This window comes from Oncorhynchus gorbuscha, linkage group LG14 (assembly GCF_021184085.1).
Source record: "Oncorhynchus gorbuscha isolate QuinsamMale2020 ecotype Even-year linkage group LG14, OgorEven_v1.0, whole genome shotgun sequence".
In the NCBI taxonomy this organism is placed as follows: Eukaryota; Metazoa; Chordata; class Actinopteri; order Salmoniformes; family Salmonidae; genus Oncorhynchus; species Oncorhynchus gorbuscha.
In genome coordinates, this window is record NC_060186.1 from 33,368,430 (window position 1) to 33,387,957 (window position 19,528).

The window sequence follows — 19,528 nt, forward strand, 5'->3', positions numbered from 1 at the left end:
AAATACGTTGTTTTTTTAATCATGAACTTCTACGATATAGGCAATTTTGATTTTGTGGCATGTTTTAAGCGCAATTTCGTCACGCAAACGGATTGATATAAACTCTGGCCAATCATATTCTTACAACGATTCTATTATGGCAAGCGATAGGCTGACGCGGTTTATTGTGTCAAGGAAGGCGGTATCCCTTGTTTAAACTGTCCACGCATCGAATCGTCACGTGGGCATCTCCTTGAGCGCAAACTGTAATCGATTGGGATTGTAGCGTACTCACACCAACTTGTTTTGGTTTACAGCTACTGGATTTATTAACAAAGTGGAGAAGAGAACTTTACATTCATCGGCTTCGTATCACATTGGACTCTAACATATTTTGAAAAGATAATAGAATGCACTGATACATGTTTTATTTTTATGGGTTGCACTTTTGCAAACAGGGCTATCGACGGGACAAGGCTGCTTTTGGTGGTTACCGAGCATGCGAAATGGGGTCATATGCTGACGGGGCTTGTTTTGAACTCCGGACTGAAGTGAGTTTTCCCATATTTTGGTAGGCAACTTTTTGTCATCATAATGAAAGGACAAATTCATAAAGAGTATGTTATTTTACGTTCTTAGGGAGAAAATGTAGCATACTGCCTAGAAATTCCACTGCAGCACCAACAGTTTGACAGCACTTATTGGTTTAGCGCCGTTAGTTTAGCTAATTGAGACGTATGCCATAGCATATTCATAATTAAGCTCCACACTAACTCGTTTTCAATGGCTATATTAGGATCTAAATACCCTAATATTTTTTGCTTTTTTATTTCAGTAAGAACAGTTGTATTTTTAAATACAAGTACTATTTAAAATTCCAAAATGGCTAGCCCAACTACAGAGGAGCAGGGTTGTTTTTCAGATGTAAGAAAGGTGGGTTATTTAAGGAAACCTAAAAGCATGCACAAAAGGTTTTTTGTCCTGCGGGCTGCTAGTGCTGCAGGACCCTCCAGGTTGGAGTACTACGAAAATGAAAAAAAATGGAGACACAAGTCCGGGGTGCCTAAAAGGTCAATCCTGCTGGAGAGCTGCTTCAACATAAATAAAAGGACAGATTCCAAAAACAAATACCTGGTGGCTCTTTACACCAAGGATGAGTATTTCTCTATTGCAGCGGACAGCGAGCAGGAACAAGACAGGTGGCACCAAGCACTAGTGGACCTACACAACAAAGGTAAAGTTCATGATGCTGCTGTTGGTGGCAGTGGGATGGCAGAGGAAAATTATGGAGAAGAAACCATGCCAGGACCTGCCTTTAAAGAAGTCTGGCAAGTTATTTTGAAACCAAAGGGCTTGGGACACACCAAAAATTTAATTGGGATTTACAGATTGTGCCTAACAAATAAAACCATCAGCTTTGTGAAATTGAACTCGGACGCAGCGGCGGTCGTGCTGCAATTAATGAATATACGGAGATGCGGTCATTCAGAGAATTTCTTTTTCATTGAAGTGGGAAGATCCGCAGTCACAGGACCGGGGGAATTTTGGATGCAAGTGGACGACTCTGTTGTTGCTCAAAATATGCATGAAACCATCCTGGAGGCGATGAAAGCGATGAGTGAGGAATTTCGTCCCCGGAGCAAAAGCCATTCCTCGTCAAACTGCTCCAACCCAATCTCTGTGCCTTTGAGAAGGCATCACCACAACAACCTGCCACCTAGCCAAGTGGGACTGGGAAGGAGGTCCCGGATTGAGAGTGTGACGGCCACCTCTCCTGCTGGCCCGGGAAAGCACAGTCATTCATTCAGAGTGAGGGCCTCTAGTGATGGGGAAGGAACCATGTCCAGACCTGCCTCAGTGGATGGGAGCCCCTGTGCTGCCAGGACACAATCTCACAGACACAAAGGGGCCTCCCGCCTCCACCCTCCCCTCAACCACAGCAGGTCTATCCCCATGCCCTCTTCGTGCTGCTCCCCCTCAGCAATTAGCCCAGTTAGCCTGTCCTCCAGCAGTACGAGTGGGCACGGCTCCACTTCAGACTGTCTCTACCCCTGCCGCTCCAGTGCCTCCATATCTGGCTCTCCTATTGACGCGGGATTCATTTCCTCTGATGAGTATGGATCCAGCCCCTGTGACTTCAGGAGCTCCTTCCGCAGTGTCACACCTGACTCCTTGGGTCACACACCGCCCGCCAGGGAGGAAGAACTCAACAACTACATCTGCATGGCAAAGCCTGCAACTCTTCTGAGGGGCCACTGTGGCTGCAGCCCCCACCCCCATGGTACGCCATCCCACCTGGACGAGCCTGAGCTGGAGAAGTGCTTCGGGAAACGGACACACTCCTCAAGCACATCTCCCCTGACAGTGTGCCACCAGAAGACCCCCTCTCAGTCCTCCACAGTATCGCTGGAGGAGTACACAGTAATGCAGCCTGCATACTCGTCATGCAGCCGAGCATCCAGCTACAGGCACTCTGCCTTCATGCCCACACACTCATTCCCAGAGGAGGGCATAGACATCCCCTTAGAGGGCAACAGGGTGAGCCAAAAAGATGATGGCTACATGCCCATGACCCCAGGTGTGGCACCTGCCACAGGTAAAAGTGCCGACTACATGCCCATGAGCCCCAAAAGTGTGTCGGTGCCACAGCAGATTAACTCCCACCAGCACCCCAAAATGGACTCCAATGGGTACATGATGATGTCACCCAGCGGGAGCTGCTCACCAGACACCACAAACTACGGTCAAATCTGGACCAATGGGGTCAACCCTAAGCTGTCTGTCGAGAGCACAGAGGAGAAATTGTTGTCGCATGGGGATTACATGAACATGTCACCGGCGAGCTGCTCCATGACTAGCACACCGCCAGACTGCTACATCAACCTGGTAGAGGATCCACCCAAGTCCATATACGCCTACTTTTCCTTGCCTCACTCTTTTGAACACAGCCACAGGAAGCTGGACCAGAACCCCCTGCTCCTTTCGCTCAGCTCTGGACACCTGGCCTTCGGGGACACTTTAGCCTCCTCCACGAGCAGCGACAGTCTGATGGGACAGGGCCACAGTAGTCAGCCCGTGGTCAAGTCCAAGAGAGCTGATGTGGACAGCAGGCTGGCCAGGCCCACGCGCCTCTCTCTGGAGGGCAACAAAGCCAGCACCCTGCCTTGCACCCATGAGTGCCCCTTCCCTACAGATCCCAAGAGCCCCGGGGAGTATGTCAACATAGAGTTCAACGACAAGGCCTTCTCAGCCGACTTGGCCACTCACTTCTCCCCTGTGTTCCCAGGGAGTGGCCCAGAGAAGCCAGCAGAGATTTCCTCAGACTACATGAACATGCACCTGGGTGCTCAGGGCAGGGGCATTCCCAACTGGGAAGCCAAACCCCTAGCCTCCTGCACAGATTGCTATGCTATAGTGGCACCTGTTGCTCCCTCCTCCTCTGTAATCCCCTGTGAGAACCTCTGTAGACGGGACTACAGCAGCACACAGACGGACTACTCTGACACACACATGATTCTGAATGCTCCGATGTCGACCATTGATGCCTCCCCCTTCTCTGTGTCCCCTCCAAGCCAGGACCTGTCTGTGCTGGGTGCGGGTCCCAGTGCCGTGCCCTTAGGACTAATGGGCCCTCTCTCTGGGCTGAGTGCTTTCACCAGGGTTAACTCCAGTTTTATCTGGAACCAAGGAGCTAAATTGATCCGTGCCGACCAGCAGGGCCGGCGCCGGCACAGCTCCGAGACCTTCTCCACAGGAGTCCCGGTCAGCGCCGCCGCGCCCTCCGTGGAGGAAGTGAAACGTCACAGCTCCGCCTCTTTCGAGAATGTGTGGCTGAAGCCGGGAGAATCCCCATTATCTGCCAACAGCAGGAGAGAAAGCCCATTGGCGCCCAGCTCTAACGGACAGAACCAGAACAGGCTGAACTACATCGACCTGGACCTGGCTCAGGACCAGAACCTCCCAGAGTGGAGTTCCCTCCCGGCCAGAGCCATGGACACGCAAGGTGGGAGTGCCCCAGAGGACCTGCGTGCCTATGCCAGCATTAGTTTTCAGAAAGCAGGCGAGTCGAGGATGAACCCCGCTCATAGAGAAGGTAAGACTGTCCGCTCCCCGTAGCATCTTTTCCTAACAATTCTGTTTTTGTTAGTATGTGTGTGCGTTGCATGTCTGATGGGTGGAGTTAGAGTTTGTGTGTTAGCACTCGGAAATGTTGATTCTATTTGTGCATGAAAATACTTGTGGTATTCGTGTTTCGTCATTGTGCATACCACCATTCAGATTACTGTATGGATGAAACATGAAGTCCCAAGTTTTTATAAGCATGCACATTGAAAGCAGAGAACATACTGTACTCAGTCAGTCCCAGACCTGGGTGATTCCCTTAAGCTCGCCCACTCATGAGAGGTTTCTCAGGAGCCAGAATTAGTTTATTTTGCAATGTAATACATTACTACACGAGCTTGACTTTCTACTGAGCTACTCTACTGAGCTCCAATCAGTTTAGCACAGTTTCATATAGGTAAACTAAGTATTCATGTATTTACATTTTTTTTTGTCTTGGTTAAGTAGCCTAAAGTCTGAAATCTCCTTCCTCTTTCCATATAGGTCAACCTCTTTCCACTTTTTTTGTTGTTAATGTTATAGGCTACATTTTGAAGCTGATGGTTTAGATTTTTACCTAATGCCATTAAGGAGTAGCTAAGTTTTGATGTTTCATTAAGTAACATGCAATTGGCTGGATCAAAGATCTTAATGTTCGAGCACTCCACACTCGGTCTCACTCCAACATAACATTTACATTTACATTTAAGTCATTTAGCAGACGCTCTTATCCAGAGCGACTTACAAATTGGTGCATTCACCTTATGACATCCAGTGGAACAGCCACTTTACAATAGTGCATCTAAATATTTTAAGGGGGGGGGGGTGAGAAGGATTACTTTATCCTATCCTAAGTATTCCTTAAAGAGGTGGGGTTTCAGGTAATAATTAATAACATAATTCTCTCAGGATGACACAAATGTAATAGGAGATGGATGAGAGGCCTCTTTGTTCCCTCTGACTGGAGTGTATTCTCAGGGCACCAGTAAATATGTATTTTTCCAGAAAAAAGCTCTTATTTTACAGATCGTCCAACTATAAATGTCTTTTGTGAATTACATTAGCCTTTTCTCTGGTGGTGGGCCTACCTTGTATGCCGACATGGGTTGTTGTTTCCATTAAATGTACCCGTGAGCACCAACATGTGAGGTTCATAGGAGCACCTCAAATTTGGTGCCAAAAAATGTTTTTTTTTTGTTGTTTGTAATTCAGGCATGTACATTTTAAAAAAATCAGTTTTCATCCTTAAATTAGGAATAAGTGAAGGCTTTGATTTCTGGTCAAACATGGAAAACGGCTCTTAGAAAACATCTACCAGAATAAGTCTTAAAAGGTATTAGAAATACATCAACACACAATATTGTTGCAGTTAAGACCCTTGCCAACGAATATCAACACTTTTGTTAACTGATTTTCCTTCTGTAAGGTTAGGAAATATTGCCGTTCTTTTACAAAACCCCCACATCTTTAAGATAGTTTCACATTTCTCTCCCTCATGAGGGAGGATGATGAAAGTTAATAGAAGTATGTAAAGGTAAACCTACAAATTTAGTTATTCTTTCCATATATGATGATTTTGTTTATGATTTATTAAGTGATTCAAATGTGTCATTCATTACAAAGTCGGTAACAGAATAACTGCAATTTAATTGGCTAAAATTCATAAACCACAGTTGGGTCACCTGCTTACTGTCCTCCCTTCCACTGGCATACTGTTGAGTTCAGCTCATAATTGTGATAACTCTGGACAACCCCTCCTGTCTTTCTCCCTGTCACTCTACTCTCTCTTTCGCTCTCCTCTCCAGTAATGTCACCTTTTACTGACACCTATCCATGAGCCCCATCTGTTTCCATTTACTGTAACCAGCGTCCTCAACCGACACTGTACGTCCATGGACATTGAAAAGTAGCTGAAATTTAGAAGTTTATGTTTCATAAGTTTGGACAGCAAACTGAGACACCCTTGGAGAGTGAGGTCACAGCCAGGGGATCATCCATTCTTGACGGCTACCCTGGAGCAATTGGGGTTAATTTTTGTCTCTGGGATTCGATCCAGTAACATTTCAGTTACTGGCCCATCGATCCTAGCCGCCAGGCTACCTGCTGCACCGGTACTGTGTTGTGCTCTACGGAGTCCAAACTTGTGAAACATAGACATCTATTATTAATTCAGATTTGGTCTGTCTGTACCAACCACATTTGGTCTTGTTTAGGGGGAACCTCATTAGAATAAAAGCCGATGTGTAAAATAATACCCAAACACACAAACGTGGATACTGCATTTTTCTACCTTTTTGTGTACCTGTTCAGGATACATCACAATGAATACATGACATATCCATAATTATGCATTTCTGTATAGTACAGAACAGTGGCCCATGATGTCATTCAGTTATTGTCAGGTGTTAATCCATTTCACTTACTGTAGTTCAATAATTAAAATAGATTTTTTCAAACTCAAGGTGTCATCATAGCTGACGCCCCATTATTTCAGCATACATCTTTTAATCTTAATTTAGGCTATATGTTTAAAATGTCATTTTTAAATATTTCTTTTACCGTAATTGTTACGTAATCTGCAGTGTTCAAGTATACTGAATAAAAATACTCGCAACAATTTCAAATATTATACTACTAAGCTACAGTTCATACAAGGAAATCAGTCAATTGAAATACATTCATTAGGCAGTAATCTATGGATTTCACATGACTGGCAATACAGATATGCATCTGTGGTCAGATATGAGAAAAACAGTCAGTATCTGGCGTGACCACTATTTTCCTCAGGCAACACGAAACCTCTCTTTTGCATGGAGTTGATCAGGCTGTTGATTGTGGCTTGTGGAATGTTGTCCCACTCCTCTTCAATGGCTGTGCGAAGTTGCTAGATATTGGCTGGAACTGAAACACCCTGTCGTACACGTCGGCAAACTGCTCGCCCACACATCTGCGGTTGATGAGGTGGCTTATGGTAGAGAAATTAACATTCAATTGTATGGAAACAGCTCAGGTGGACATTCCTGCAGCCAGCATGCCAATTGCATGCTCCCTCAACTTGAGACATCTGCAGCATTGTGTTGTGACAAAATTGCACATTGTCGAGTGACCTTGTATTGTCCCCAGCACAAGGTGCACCTGTGTAAGGAATCATGCTGTTTAATCAGCTTTTTTATATGCCACTCCTGTCAGGTGGATGTATTATCTTGGCAAAGGAGAAATGCTCACTAACAGATCTAAACAAATGTGTGCACAGAATTTGAGAGAAATTTCTAGCATCTTTTTATTTCAGCTTATGAAACATGGTACCAACACTTTACATTATGTGTTTTATTTTTGTTCAATGTAAGTGTGATTGTGGAAATTGTTCAAAGTAGACCCTGTGCAATCAATGGTTTTAGTTTGGCATTTTAAGGTGAAAGATCTTGAGTCTGAGTCATTCTGTTACCATGGAGTTGTCCTGTGTGTGTACCAGTACTTAGAGCATTCAAAGTATTCAGACCCTTTTTAGTTTTTCCAATTGTTTTACATTCTATTCTAAAATGGATATACATTTTCACACACTATCCCATAATGACAAAGCAAAAACTGGTTTTCAGAAATGTTTGCACATTAAAAAAATGAAGTAAATGGAAATGTGACATTTTACATACGTTTTCAGACCCTTCATTCAGTACTGTGTTGAATCACCTTTGGCAGCGATTACAGCCTTGAGTTTTCTTGGGTATGTAGCTACAAGCTTGGCACACCTGTATTTGGGCTGTCATGTACCTTTTTAACTGAGTGGCTTCCGTCTGGCCCCTTTACCATAAAGGCCTGATTGGTGGAGTGTTGCAGAGACTGGAGAACCTTCAAGAAGGAAAACCGTCTCAACAGAGGACCGCTAGTGCTCTGTCAGCATGACCAACAGGTTCTGGGCCCAAGTCCTTCTTCCTCGATTGCTCATTTTGGATGGGCGGCCAGCTCTGGGAAGAGTCTTGGTGGTTCCAAACTTCTTCCATTTAAGAATGATGGAGGCCACTGTGTTCTTGGGGACCTTAAATGCTGCAGACATTATTTTGATCTGTGCCTGGACAAAATGTTGTCTCGGAGCTCTACGGACAATTCCTTTGACCTCATCGCTTGGTTTTTACTGACATGCACTGTCAACGAGAGAACCAATGGAAACAAGATGCCATTGAGCTCAATTTTGAGTCTCATCGCAGAGGGTCTGAATACTTATTTAAATAAGGAATTAATGTTTTTTTATTTTATACATTCGCAACAATTTTCTAAACCTTTTCTCTTTGTTATAGATTATTACGTGTAGATTGATGGAAAAAGAGTAACAATTGTATCCATTTTAGAATAAGGCTAATACGTAACAATGTGCAAAAATTTAAGGGGTCTGAATAATTTCCAAATGGGGGGGGGTGTCCAGTATTGCAGAGAAGATGGAATGAGAGGAGAATAGACCGCGGAGGAATATTTTATAATTTAAATGCTGTGAAATACCAGCCATTCACAGTGCTGGATAAAGAGATACTGTTCTGTAGAGATTGCTTGGTGTGGTTGTATGTGCGTGCATGTGCATATGGGTTGTGTAGACTGGGGTGCAGAATTGTGTAACTCTTCTCCTCTGCTTATTTTCGCCTTCAGGAAGCCCCCCCCCCCTCTGCTGGATTGGTGGGTAGAAAGTGTGTTTAACATGTCAAAGATTAAAACAATGTCTTGGTCGACCTCTAGAATATACCCAATTTATTGATCAATTCAAAGATGGTGTAGCAGTGCAGACGTTGTTTGTCGTTCACCCGTGTAAGTTTTGTATTATTTTTTTGTATAGATTTCTCTTTTTCCATTTAAAAAAATTAAATATACCTTCCGGCAACCCGCCTCACCCAATGTGATACGGATCTGCTATTTTTAGACCTTGTAGCCAGAACCTCCATCAGAAGCTAGCCATCAGAATCTAACCAGCTAATTAGCTACTAACTATTTAATCATTGTTAGCCACTGCTAGCGGCCTTTAGCTTTAGCATAGACACCAGCCACTTTTAGCCTGGATAATACTTGCCAGTCTGCATATCGGACTGTTTTTCTCCACTACAACACCAGATTCCTGCCGTAAGCCCTGGACCATTACTCCAGATCATCCCAGCTAGCTAGCTGCCACCAAGTGGCCCAGCCCCGAAGGTAGCCTTGAGCCAGGCCCATCTCCCGGCCTGCTCAGTGGACCCTATGTCTCCCACTTGTTAGCGTAGTAACGACTAGCTAGCGGATTCCCTGTTTCATCTATTGCTGTTCACTGGACTAGAGGTCGACCGATTATGATTTTTTTTTTACGCCGATACTGATTATTGGAGGACCAAAATAAACCGATACCGATTTAATCGGACAATTAAAAAATATATCTATTTGTAATGATGACAATTACAATACTGAATGAACACTTATTTTAACTTAATATAATACATCAATAAAATAAATTTAGCCCCAAATAAATAATGAAACATGTTCAATTTGATTTAACCTGTTACTCCTACCCCCTACTTTTTTGAACATTCTGTTAAAAATCGCGCAACATTTCAGTGCCCTGCTGCTCATGCCAGGAATATAGTATATGCATATGATTAGTATGTGTGGATAGAAAACACTCAGACGTTTATAAAACTGGTTAAATCACGGCTGTGACTATAACAGAACGTGCGTTTCATCGAAAAGCACAGGAAAATCTGATCACTGAAAATGGAAATATATATCCATCCGCCACTTCAACCCATTGATAAAGGCGAACCACAATAAATGGGGCTGAGGTTGCAATACCTACAGCTTCCACACGATGTCAACAGTCTTGTCATTTGCCTAGGTTTTGTTTCTTGGTCAAACAAAGAAGAGACGAGCCATTTGTTCAAGTCTCCGACCGGATATTTTGGTTGAGATTTACCCGGACATTATTTCCAGATGGACAGCTAAAGAATATACTTTGCCTCGTGATCAATTTGATCTCTTATTAACGTTTACTAATACCTAAAGTTGCATTACAAAAGTATTTCGAAGTGTTTTGTGAAAGTTTATCGTCAACTTTTTTTATTTAAAAAAATGTAGTTACGTTATAAGACGCTATTTTTTTCCGTTTATCACACAGTCTTCATAGATCGATATCTAGGCTATATATGGACCGATTTAATCGAAAAAAAGACCCAATAGTGATTATGGGACATCTAGGAGTGCTAACAAAGAAGATGGTCAAAGGTAATGAATGTTTTATATTTTATTTGTGCGGTTTGTGTAGCGACGACTATGCTAATTATTTTGTTTACATCCCCTGCGGGTCTTTTGGGGTGTTACATGCTATCAGATAATAGCTTCTCATGCTTTCGCCGAAAAGCATTTAAAAAATCTGACTTGTTGCCTGGATTCACAACGAGTGTAGCTTTAATTCAATACCCTGCATGTGTATTTTAATGAACGTTTGAGTTTTAACTAGTACTATTAGCATTTAGCGTAGTGCATTTGCATTTCCAGATGGCTAGATGGCACGCCTGCGTGTCGGGTGCACTTAAGAGGTTAAACTGTTGAGTGTAGGGGGCAGTATTTTGATGTTTGAATGAAAAACGTACCCAAATTAAACTTGCCTATTTCTCAGCCCCAGAAGCTAGAATATGCATATAATTGACAGATTAGGATAGAAAACACTCTAAAGTTTCCAAAACTGTCAAAATATTGTCTGAGTATAACAGAACTGATATTGCAGGCGAAAAACCTGAGGAAAATCCAACTAGGAAGTGCCTCTTATTTTGAAAGCTCCCTGTTCCATTGCATGCCTTCCCTCCATTTATTGGGATATCAACCATATTCCTTTACCTATGTCTTCCACGTGGTGTGAACAGTCTTTAGACATAGTTTCAGCCTTTTATTCTGAAAAAATGAGCGAGAACGATCACATCGCGTCAGTGGATGGCTGGGTGCCAGCAGAGTTTTGCATGCGCTAACCGCTTGGAGCTCCTATTGAAAAAGCTACGGTCCGGTTGAAATATTATCGATTTATTTATTGTAGAAACAACCTGGGGATGGATTATAAAAACTTTACTTTACTGATACTATCTGCCCCGTCGTGACCGCTCGAGCCTGTGGATTACTAAAAACGCGCCAACCAAATGGAGGTATTTTGGATATAAAAATAATCTTCATGGAACAAAAGGAACATTTATTGTGCAACTGGGAGTCTCGTGAGTGCAAACATCCGAAGATCATCAAAAGATAAGCGTTTCATTTTATTGCTTTTCTGACTTTCGTGACCAATCCACTTTGCTGCTAGCTGTTTGTAATATTTTGTCTGCTGAGAGATATGTGCTTACATAAACGCTTGGTTTGCTTTAGCTGTAAAGCTTTTTGAAATCTGACATGCCAGTTGGCTTAAGTTAACCTCTGGGATATGTGGGACGCCACATAGCCTGAAGCCAGGGAAAATGCAGAGCGCCAAATTCAAATAAATTACTATAAAAATCTAACTTTCATTAAATCACACATGGAAGATAGCAAATTAAAGCTACACTTGTTGTGAATCCAGCCAACATGTCAGATTTCTGAAATAAAAATATAATTTTGACGAGTTTCTTTAGTTGGCACTCCAATATGTCCCATAAACATAACAAATGGTCCTTTTGTTCTATTAATTCCGTCGATATATATCCAAAATGGCGCATTTGATCCAGAAAAACACCGGTTCCAACTTGCTCAACGTGACTACAAAATATCTCAAAGGTTACCTGTAAACTTTGCCAAAACTACTTTTGTAATACAACTTTAGGTATTTAATGTAAATAATCGATAATATTGAAGAGGGGATGATCTGTGTTCAATACAGGAAGAAAACAATCTGAAGCATGCTTTCTGCTCATGCGCCTCTATCTAACAGTACACTTCAAGTGACCCTCGTTCAAGATGGCTGTACCTCTTCATTATACAAAGGAATAACCTCAACCAATTTCTAAAGACTGTTGACATCCAGTGGAAGCGATAGCAACTGCAAGAAGTTCCCTTTAGAAATCTGGATTCCCATTGAAAAGGGTGACCTCAAAAAAAAGGTCACTCTTTTCCTCTGGGTTTCCACTGCTAAATAAGTTGTGTTATACTCAGACATGAGTCAAACAGTTGTTGTTGTCTATCCAAATCTACTAATAATATAAATATCTTATCTTCTGGGGATGAGTAGCAGGCAGTTGAATTTGGGCATGCATTTCATCCGGATGTGAAAATGCTGTCCCCGGTGACCAAGAAGTTAACAACAATCTAAGCTGTGTTTTGCTATATTGCACTTGTAATTTCATGAAAATTTAATATTTTTAGTAATTTAATTTGAATTTGGTGCTCTGCAATTCAGCAGATGTTGACAAATGATCCCGCTAACAGGATGGGTGCGCCAAGAAGTTAACAGCTTTGGTTTCTCAAATGACCGCCTCGCCTGGTTCACCAACTACTTCTCAGAGTTCAGTGTGTCAAATAGAAGGGCCTGTTGTCCGGACCTCTGGCAGTCTCTATGGAGGTACCACAGGGTTCAATTCTCGGGGTGACTCTTTTCTCTGTATATATCAGTAATGTTGCTCTTGCTTCGGGTGATTCCCTTTTCCACCTCTATGCATACAAAACCATTCAGTACACTTCTGGCCCTTCTTTGGACACTGTGTTAACAAACCTCCAAACGAGCTTCAATGCCATACAACACTCCGTGGCCTCCAAATGCTCTTAGACGCTAGTAAAACTAAATGCATGCTTTTCAACTGATTGCTGCCCGCACCCGCCGGCCCGACTAGCATCACTACTCTGGACGGCTCTGACCTAGGTGTCTGGCTAAGTATCTTGGTGTCTGGCTAGACTAAGCTTTCCTTCCAGCCTCATATTAAACATCTCCAATCCTAAATTAAATCTAGAATCGGCTTCCTTTTTCGCAACAAAGCCTCCTTCACTCACGCCTACAAAACACCCTCGTAAAACTGACTCTCCTACCGATCCTTGACTTTGGCGAAGTCATTTACAAAGTCACTCTACTCAGAAAACTGGATGCAGTCTATCACAGTGCCATCCGTTTTGTCACCAAAGCCACATACACCACCCACCACTGCGACCTGTATGCTCTTGTCGGCTGGCCCTCGCTACATATTTGTCGCCAGACCCACTGGCTCCAGGTCATCTATAAGCTCACTGGTCACCATAACACCCACCCGTAGCATGCGCTCGAGCAGGTATTTCTCACTGGTCATCCCCAAAGCTGCCTTTCCTTCCAGTTCTCTGCTGCCAATGACTGGAACAAATTGCAGAAATCGCTGAAGTTGGAGACATATCTCCCTCACTAACTTTAAGCATCAGCTGTCTGACCAGTTATCGATCGCTGCAGCTGTACACAGCCCATCTGTAAATAGCCCATCCAATCTACCTACCTCATCCCTGTATTGTTTTTATTTACTTTTTTGCTATTTTGCACACCAGTATTTCTACTTGCACATCGATCACTCCAATGCTAAATTGTAATTACTTCGCTACTATGGCCTATTTATTGCCTTACCGCCTCATGCCATTTGCACACACTGTATATAGACTTGTTCTATTGTGTTTTTGACTGTACATATGTTTAGTCCTTCTGTAGCTCAGTTGGTAGAGCATGGCGCTTGTAACGCCAGGGTAGTGGGTTCGATCCCCGGGACCACCCATACGTAGAATGTATGCACACATGACTGTAAGTCGCTTTGGATAAAAGCGTCTGCTAAATGGCATATATTATTTTATTATTTTATTATTATTATTCCAGTTGGAACTGTTGTTTCTCGCACTGCTTTGCTTTATCTTGGTCGCAGTTGTAAATGAGAACTTGTTCTCAACTGGCCTTCCTGGTTAAATAAAGGTGAAATAACATTTAAAAAATATTGGATGACTAAATAAAGCCAATACCGATTTTTATTTAAATGTATGTATATTTGCTATAATGACAATTACAACAATACAAACTTTTATTTTAACTTAATATTATACATAAAATCTATTTTGTCTCAAATAAATTATTAAACAGGTTCAATTTGGTTTAAATAATGAGAACACAGTGTTATGTCATAATAATGTAAAATTCTGGCAAATTAATTACGATCTTCACACAGTTCGCAAGGAGCCAGGCGGCCCAAACTTTTGCATATACCCTGACTGTTTGCACTGAACGCAAGAGAAGTGACACAATTTCTCTAGTTAATATTGCCTGCTAACATTATTTTATTTTAACTAAATATGCAAGTTTAAAAAATATATACTTGTGTATTGATTTTAAGAAAGGTATTGATGTTAATGGTTAGGTACATTTGTGAAATGATTGTGCTTTTTTTGCGACTGTGTTTTTGTTAAATCAACACCGTTTGGGGAAGTAGGCTGTGATTCGATGATAAATTAACCGGCACTGCATTGATTATATGCAACGCAGGACAAGCTAGTTAACACAGTAATATCATCAACCATGTGTAGTTAGCTAGTGATTATGTGAAGATTGGTTGTTTTTATAAGAAGTTTAATGCTAGCTAGCAACTTGGCTCCTTGCAGCTAGCAACTTGGCTCCTTGGCTCCTTGCAGCCACAAGGTCCTTTTGACGCTGCACTTGCGTAACAGGTTGTCAGCCTGCCGTGCAGTTTCCTCGTGGATTGCAATGTAATCGGCCATAATCGGCATCCAAAAAGGCCGATTACCAAGTTGTTATGAACTTGAAATCGGCCCTAATTAATCGGCCGACCTCTAGTGTATATACTCATGAAATGGATGTCCTGTTTGTGTTAGGGAGCATGCAGGAACAAGCTGCATCTTGTGTGTATGTATTCTTTGGCTAGTCTTGTTTACTTTCTCACACTTCAATTCATTATTTCACACTTTTATTTAAGCAAAAGCCCCTTCGATGCTTTATTATTAGGATAGATTTTGGAATAATACCATTACGCACTTATTTGGGGTTGTGCATGAACAAAACATATCTGTACTAGACACTACAACACATACATCCATGCGTCCCTACATTGAGAGAAAAACAACGTGTGTGTCTGATTCAACGGTGGTAGCCTGAAGTCTGGTATAGCATAGTACCGACCCTATTGGTGAACTGGGGAAAATCCCATCCACCCCCACAGTGCTCTTCTCCTGCCTGCGTGACAGATAACGATGCTGGTCGCTGTGACGTACCGGTTTGTCACGTGCCGCACTTTTAGTGTGTCATATGGGATTAGCAGGCCATGGGCTTGGGTGCAAGGGATCACAGGGCGCCGAGCCAAGATTGGCAGAGCTGGAGCAGGGGAAAATACTTTAGTTTAATGTGTGTTAGGGTTGGGCGATGTCCACCTTTGTCCCATCATGTTTATGTACCCCTATTGGTTATGTTTATGTACCCCCAATGTATATTTATATTTTTTTATATGCAAAGGTAGAAAAAGACACTAGCGTGGAGTGATTGGCACAGTCAACGAGCCTCATTGGCTGTGTGATGGGTGAATCATCATAGGCTGCAGGATCTAGCAACTCTGCTGTCACATTTTTGCTTATCCTCTCTTATTAGGCCTAAGATACTGTGCGTTGAAGGTAGGTTGCACATTGCTAGAATACTATTCAAAAAGGCCTAGGCCAACTGGGCTACTTACTGTTTTCTTTCATAAGGTTTCCTCAGCTGTAACCCAATTTTTCTTTAGACTTCTGTCGACTTTTCCATCTTGGTAGTGTTAACTCGATTGCATGTCTTGTGGCCTGAAATTTAATTTTTATAATTTTTCATTCAAAATGAAGTTGTGATTGAGAATAGCATAGGTTAAAATGTACTTAATTGGCCCATTTAAAAGCAGCAACATTAGGACATTAAACACTATTGTTTTTTTTGGGGGGGGGGTATACTGTTAATTTGTCTTAATGCTTTTATAATATTTAATTTAGTAGGTTTACTAAGGATTATTAGGATTTTAGCATTTGGGTTCATAATTGTTCATAGGCGGGGAAAAAAAGTTATTAACCAAAAGGTTAAAAGCCTAATCCTTCTAAATGAAATATAATAAATGCATTAAGACAAATTAATAGATTCTCCCAAACATTTTTATGAAGTGTTTAATGTTGTTTCTTTATGTAAATCATAGTCTATGCAATTCTCAATCCCAACTTTATTTTGAATGACTAATTATATTTCAGGCCACAAAACAGGCATTCAAGTAATTTCTGTCATAATGCTTTGCTCAACTGTAAGGTTTGTTCAAATTTAGAATAAAATCTTTCTATCTTGCTATTGTTTGTTCAATCTCATTATTACCTTAGGCCTTCTGAGATTCTTTCAATTAAAATAAATTGAAGTAGGCTATAAGAATATAGGCAATTTCTTCGGAATGTCACCCGTGTACTGCCTGACTAATTTCTCCACTTTACTGCACGGGGCCAGTCAGTTGAAATAGGTTAGGTATCGTCTGTCATATCACAGTATCGTCTGTAGTATCAACTAACCCTAGTGTGTCTTCTCCTAGCCCCCCCCCCCCCCCCCCACAGACCACGTATTTTTAAATTTTTATTTTTACCTTTATTTAACTAAGCAAGTCAGTTTACAATTTATTATTTTCTATGATGGCCTAGGTACAGTGGGTTAACTGCCTCGTAATTGTACGCCTCTCATATTTGGGTCATGTTTTGGGGGGTTATCCCACTGTGCTACCTCCCACCAGCCCCCCAATGCTAGCCAGGAGTATAGGTTTGCTTGCTGCTGAATATCTGTAGGTTTGGGCAAGGGGCTTTTTTGTGTTTCCCAACATGGAGGAAAAGAAGGATTGTTTAGCTATAGGAGGGAGGGAGGGATTGTGTAAACATGAGGAAGAGGGTGTAGTTGTGTAATGGTAGAGTCGAGGGAGAACATTGGAGGGGGATGGGGCACTTTGAAGGGGATGCTGGAATGTGTGTAATCGTGTCTAAATGAGAGGCTTGCCACTGCGCCGGGTTAGTCTGGCTGACACCAGCTCTCGAAGTCCTACTAACTTGAGTGTGGAAAGGCTTCTTTGATGTGCTGGCACAAAGCATTGATAATGAAGGGCTTTTCCCGAAGACTTCAAGACCGCACCCTCCGCTGGTTGGATATCCTTGTTTCAAATTGAACAAATCATGATCTATTGTTTTACATAGGGCGGCCCCAGCCTTTCTGCTTCATCCAGCCAGCTAGCCCTTCCGGGTTAAGAAACACAGTAGCTATGTAGCACAACACTTTGAACATCGTTTGATGCTAACTAAAATGTAAAACATAAAACTAAAAAAGTTTACATAATGAATAGGGAGCATTAATCATCACACATTTTCTAAATTAAGCTAGACGTATACGTTGCACGTCACCACTGTGTATAGAGTGCATGCCTTATCATGTGTAAGCACGTCTGCCTGTGTTTCTCTTCACAGTCCCCGCTGTTCCATAAGGTAAATTTAAATGTTTTTAAATCTGATTCAACTGCTTGCATCAGTTACCTGATGTGGAGTAAAGTTCCATGTAGCCATGGCTTTACGTAGTACTGTGTGCCTCCCATAGTCTGTTCTTGACTTGGGGATTGTGAAGAGACCTCTGGCATGTCTTGTGAGCTGTGTGCTAATATTTTAAACTGACATCTTGGTGCATACTGCATATCAACACTTCTTACAAAAACCAGTAGTGATGAAGTCAATCTCTCTTCCACTTTGAGCCATGAGAGACCGACATGCATACTATTAATATTAGCTCTTTGTGTACGTCCAAGGGCCAGCCGTGCTGCCCTGTTCTGAGTCATTTGCAATTTTCCCAAGTCCCTTTTTGTGGCACCTGCCCACACGACTAGTCCAGGTGCGACAAAACTACGGCCTGTAGGACCTGCCCCGTTGATAGTGCTGTTAAGAAGGTAGATCAGCGCTTTATTATGGACATACAACAGTAGCTAAGATGGGGAGAAGTATCAGTATTTTTTTGACCATGACAGTTTACAATCCAGGGTTACTCCAAGCAGTATAGTCACCTCACCTTGCTCAATTTTCACATTTATTTATTACAAGATTTAGGTGAGGTTTAGGGTTTACTGAATGATTTGTCCCAAATGCAATGCTTTTAGTTTTCAAAATATTTAGGACTAACTTATTCCTTGCAATCCACTGTGATTGCAAGGAATAATAACTCTAAGTGTTGCAGTCATTTCAGTCGCTGTAGGAGCTGACATGTATAGTGTTGAGTCATCCACATACATACACGCTGGCCTGTCGCAGCCAGCCGCAACCCGGAGACCCATGGGGCGGCGCACAATCAACCCCCACAATCTTTTATAAATTTCTCTCAGCCAATCATCAGTCATTTGTGTAAGTGCTGTGCTTGTCAAATGTCCTTCCCTATAAGCATGCTGAAAGTATGTTGTCAATTTGTTTACTGTAAAATAGCATTGGATCTGGCCAAAGACAATTTTTTCTAAAAGGGTTGGTAACCGGCTGATGGTCAGCTATTTGAGCCAGTAAAGGGGTCTTTACTGTTCTTGGGTAGCGGAAGTTGGAGACTTATGTCCCTCACCAACTTTAAACATCAGCTATCTGAGCAGGTAACCGATCGCTGCAGCTGTACATAATCTATTGGTAAATAGCCCACCCATTTTCACCTACCTCATCCCCACAGTTTTTATTTATTTACTTTTCTGCTCTTTTGCACACCAATATTTCTACCTGTACATAATCATCTGATCATTTATCACTCCAGTGTTAATCTGCAATATTGTAATTATTCGCCTACCTCCTCATGCCTTTTGCACACATTGTATATAGACTCCCCTTTTTTCTCTACTGTGTTATTGACTTGTTAATTGTTTACTCCATGTGTAACTCTGTGTTGTCTGTTCACACTGCTATGCTTTATCTTGGCCAGGTCGCAGTTGCAAATGAGAACCTGTTCTCAACTAGCTTACCTGGTTAAATAAAGGTGAAATAAAAAAAAATACTTTTGCTTCCCTCCAAGCCTGGGGGCACACACTTTGTAGTAGGCTTAAATTGAAATAAAATGGCAAATAGTGACAATGTCGTCCACTATTATCCTCAGTAATTTTCCATCCAAGTTGTCAGACCCTGGTGGCTTGTCATTGTTGATAGACAACAGTATCTTTTTCACCTCTTCCACACACACTTTATGGAATTCAAAAATTACAATGCTTCTCTTTTCATAATTTGCTGATATATATTTGGATGTGTAGTGTCAGCGTTTGTTGCTGGCATGTCATGCCTAAATTTGTCACGTTCTGACCTTAACTTCCTTTGTTTTGTGTTTGTTTATATGGTCAGGGCATGAGTTGGGGTGGGCAGTCAGAAAAACAAACAATGTTTTGTTTCTGTGTTTGGCCTACTATGGTTATCAATCAGAGGCAGGTGTCGTTACTTGTCTCTGATTGAGAATCATACTTAGGTAGCCTGGGTTTCAGTTTTGGGTTGTGGGTATTTGTCT

General features: G+C 42.1%; 1 protein-coding gene across 3 annotated transcripts in view; it reads left to right on the forward strand.

Moving 5' to 3' along the window:
* Positions 1-249: 249 nt before the first annotated feature.
* irs1 (insulin receptor substrate 1) overlaps positions 250-19,528 on the forward strand; it is a 59,689-nt gene continuing 40,410 nt past the window's right edge. For all 3 annotated transcript variants that reach the window (XR_006831725.1, XM_046297826.1, XM_046297828.1), the window contains exon 1: positions 250-4,072. Coding sequence is in view for 2 of the 3 variants with exons in the window: in XM_046297826.1 (XP_046153782.1) it covers positions 862-4,072 (3,211 nt within the window). In the remaining variant the exon portion in view is untranslated. The remainder of the gene's footprint in view (positions 4,073-19,528) is intronic.